Raw genomic sequence first — 3,828 nt, 5'->3', positions numbered from 1 at the left:
TCTCAATATTTAACTGTTCTTGTATACAAAGCTTTTTCTTATACACATACCAGTATCCTTCAATTTGTTTTTCTAGTCTACCTGGACTAACACAACAATTTAAGCTCTAATACCTTTCATTATATTTTGATTTTTTAAATTGTCATCTTTGGATCACACAGGCTGGTTTGCTTCATCGAGGTAGACTTAATTCACAACTCCCTTAGATGACTGCGTGTTTGAGTACACGCCTTTTAGAACCCAGACACTCTTCCAATTGCTAGCTGGGCACCATATGCTTTCTTCACCATATTTGGCTGTAGCACCCATATCTTCAATGATCACTTCAGGAAGGTAAGAATTGAGCAAGGCCATACTATAAGACCTGTTCTTGGATTGGGATAGAATTAAGTGGGAGCCCAGAATCCATCTGGTTGTTCACGACTTATGTATGAATCTGGTTTACTTTAGTGGTCCTATTACCATTTTATGACAATAAAGACATTATTATCCCCCCTAGGGCATAAGGCAATTCTATTGATAACATAAATAATTTATCCAATGGCATAGATTTTAAGGTACTGTTGTGAAAACAGGTTATGAGAGTACAGTCCAACTGAGAGCTGAAATCCATGAGTTGTTGCCTTGTACAGAATGAATTCTGACATGACTGAGCTTTTTACAATGAGCATGGGGATTGGTGTTAGGAGAAAATTTCCTGTAACATTCCTTACAAGGGCAGATCCTTGCCTATCAGAATAATGCACACCATATTAATGCAAGGCGCCATTGAGACTGAAAATATATGGGGGTTTGGGATCCCCTTTCGTTGGACACTGGCTAAAACAGGGCTCCTAATGAAGGTCCAATGAATGCCAACTCAGTCTTGGGTGGTTGTCATGTTTCCTCTTTCATCAGGGAATTTCATTCTTAAGTTCAAGGGCTACAGGTAGTTTTGAGGTAGGGTCTAGTTCAGTCAGTGGGTTTTCCACATCAAGTCCTTCTGGTGTGGTCTACGGGAGATGCCATGTTTCCTGTAAGCCCAGTGTTTAATTACAGTACTTTTTTGTTCATGGAACTTAAAGGTTCACTGAGGGTTGGGTACAAACTAATTAAAGTGTCTACCCAGGAACATCAAACTGGATTTATTCTCCCCTTGGGTTCCCTATAACTATTGTTGAGCTTCCCTTCCGGGTACGAGGTTGCTCCTCCCCATATATCCAACAACAAATATAAATGTCCCTCTGAAATGGAAATGCTCCCTTCCCCTGGTCTTAACTTGATTTTCCCTTAAGGTTGTCTTCCCTGTCCTGTGGAGTTGATTTGTTATAGTCTTGTCTCACCGTTGTACACCACCAGGGCCTTTTAATAACATAGCTAATTAAAAATCAAATAAAACACCACAGATCAAGGCCTCTTTCTCAATGATAAACAAAGAGCATCTAAACGTGGACTTCTGCTTTTATCACTATGTGATGTAGCCTACAGGATTTTCCCTTAGCCAAATGAAGGGAAGACTATCAAGAAAATTCTGATTTTGTACTGACAACCACTAAAACCAAACCCACTGTCCTTGAGTGGATTCCGTTACCCTCCAAAGGGCTTCTGAGGCTGTAGGGGAGCAAAAAGCCCCTCCTTTCTTCTTCAGAGCAGCTGGGGGTTTTGAAGTGCTGTCCTTGCAGTTAGCAAGCCAATACATAGCCCATTCCACACCCAGGGCTCTTTACTATCACATAAATGAACAGTTGCAGGAATGTGTCTCTAGAGCTCATGCTAATAGCCTTGTTTTCATTAGAATAAAAAGAAACAATAAGCCCCAGAGAGACTTACACTCCATATATTTGGCTCTCTTCTTCATTTGAGAAAATGACTTAATGTTAATAATCTAGTCCTTGTCTGCATTACTTTTACTTCAGATTTAGCGTGTCTTTAGTACAGTCCAGAAAGGGGTTGCTGTAAAGGTTAATGTTCCTTTGCATTCATTAATAAATTTGTTTGACCCGAGTGATTTTAGGGACAATTAATTTTCTTTGATCTATACAGTGTCTAATAACTTAAAACTTACGGCCACTGACTCATTGCAACCCTATAGAATTGCACCAGTGGGTTTCTTTTTTTTAAACATTAGGCGCTCATACAACTCTTATCACAATCCATACACACATCAATTGTGTAAAGCACATTTGTACTTCATTCTCAAAACATTTTTTCTCCACTTAAACCCCCGACATTAGGTCCTCATTTTTCCCCTCCCTACTCCCTGCCCCTCATGAGCTCTGATAGTTTATAAATTATTTTGTCATATCTTGCCCTGTCCGATGTTTCCCCTCACCCACTTTTCTGTTGTCCGTCCCCCAGGGAGGAGGTCACATATAGTCCCTTGTAATCGGTTCCCTCCGACCTACCCACTCTCCCTCCACCCTCCCTGTTTCGCCACTAACACCACTGTTCCTGTAGGGCTCATCCGCCCTGGATTCCCTGTATTTTAAGTTCCTATCTTTACCAGTGTACATTCTCTGGTCTAGCCAGACTTGCAAGGTCGAATTCTAGTCATGGTAGTGGGAGTGGGGAGGAAACATTTAGGAACTAGAGGAAAGTTGTATTTTTCATCTCATCGTTGTTACATCGCACCCTGACTAGCTCATCTCCTCCCTGAGACCCCTCTGCAAGGGGATCTCCAGTGGCCTACTAATGGGCTTTGGGTCTCCACTCTTCACTCCCCCCATCATTCACTATGGTAAGATTTTTTGTTCTGATGATGCCTTATACCTGATCCCTTCGACGACACCTCGTGGTTGCATAGGCTGGTGTGCTTCTTCCATGTGCACCAGTGGGTTTCTAAGGCTATAACTTGAGAGTAGAGTAACTCATGTTCCACCCACTAAGGTGGTGGTTTCAGATGAGGACTAACAATTCTCATCTGGCAGGGACATATCTGTGAATTTATAGAGAAGAATGAGATGCTTTCCTGTGTCTGCTATATTTTATATAAAGCAAACAACACATCGGAATCCCCCAAGTGTTCAAAGACTTAATTTATCAAAATAAATTTATTAAAAGTATTCAAAGACCAACATCAACATTTAGCTGCCGTCAAGACGGTTTTTGGCACTCATACCACACATGGCAGTTTTCTACACAACTGCACTCATTTTATTTCACAGACCACCTAACGGTTCAAACACAGACAGTTTTCAGTGTTCAATTAGACAATAGTACTGATGATGTGTAGCCATTAGAACTTCAGTACCCTTTCACACAGTAAACATGTTAACATTATATAGTACTAAAAACCTAAAACTAAGACCACTATGTGGTAACATGGATGGATTTAAGGAAAAACATAGAGCCAGTTACCTAAGGCCACATCCCAGATCTATTGATTTAAATGCTTCTGGACTGACAGCATTATGTCCTATGGTTCCTCTCACATTCTGGCTTCTCCAGAGTCCGAGACACCACACGCAGGCCATGGCTCCTTCCTTTCCTCTTTCCTATATGCACTGATGGGAGACATCCCAATATAAGCTTTTCTTAGACTCTTCCTGGCTTTCTGAGTTACTAACCAACTTTGAATCAATAGTTAAAGAGTGCTGTTTCCTGAACTCCCAGGCTGAATTCAAGGTCAGTCTTTTGATTTCTTGACCTGTCACAGCCTTTGTTAGGAAAAAAAAAAACGAAATGTCCATTTCTGGGGTCCTTTTTCATCTCATGTCGCATGGTGTTCTGTGGGGATCTGTGGCTTTTTACACAAGTCCTGGTAGAATTCGGACTCCAAGAAACGGGGATAAGAGTTGTTTTCCATCAAGCTGTAAACTCTTTTCTGTGCAGTTGTAAAGCAACCACTTG

General features: G+C 41.1%; 1 protein-coding gene across 1 annotated transcript in view; it reads right to left on the bottom strand.

Annotated features, from left to right (window-relative positions):
• Positions 1-3,001: 3,001 nt before the first annotated feature.
• The window catches only part of RGS2 (regulator of G protein signaling 2), a 3,435-nt gene continuing 2,608 nt past the window's right edge, over positions 3,002-3,828 (bottom strand). Inside the window, exon 5 of the mRNA XM_004706780.2 lies at positions 3,002-3,824. Coding sequence (XP_004706837.1) covers positions 3,689-3,824 — 136 coding nt within the window. The 3' untranslated portion in view covers positions 3,002-3,688. The remainder of the gene's footprint in view (positions 3,825-3,828) is intronic.

The sequence above is a fragment of the Echinops telfairi genome, unplaced genomic scaffold (genome assembly GCF_000313985.2).
Source record: "Echinops telfairi isolate 266 unplaced genomic scaffold, ASM31398v2 ScPeMD7_7424;HRSCAF=8462, whole genome shotgun sequence".
Classification (NCBI taxonomy): Eukaryota; Metazoa; Chordata; class Mammalia; order Afrosoricida; family Tenrecidae; genus Echinops; species Echinops telfairi.
The sequence above is the reverse complement of the archived record's forward strand: the minus strand, read 5'-3'. Positions and strand labels throughout refer to the sequence as shown.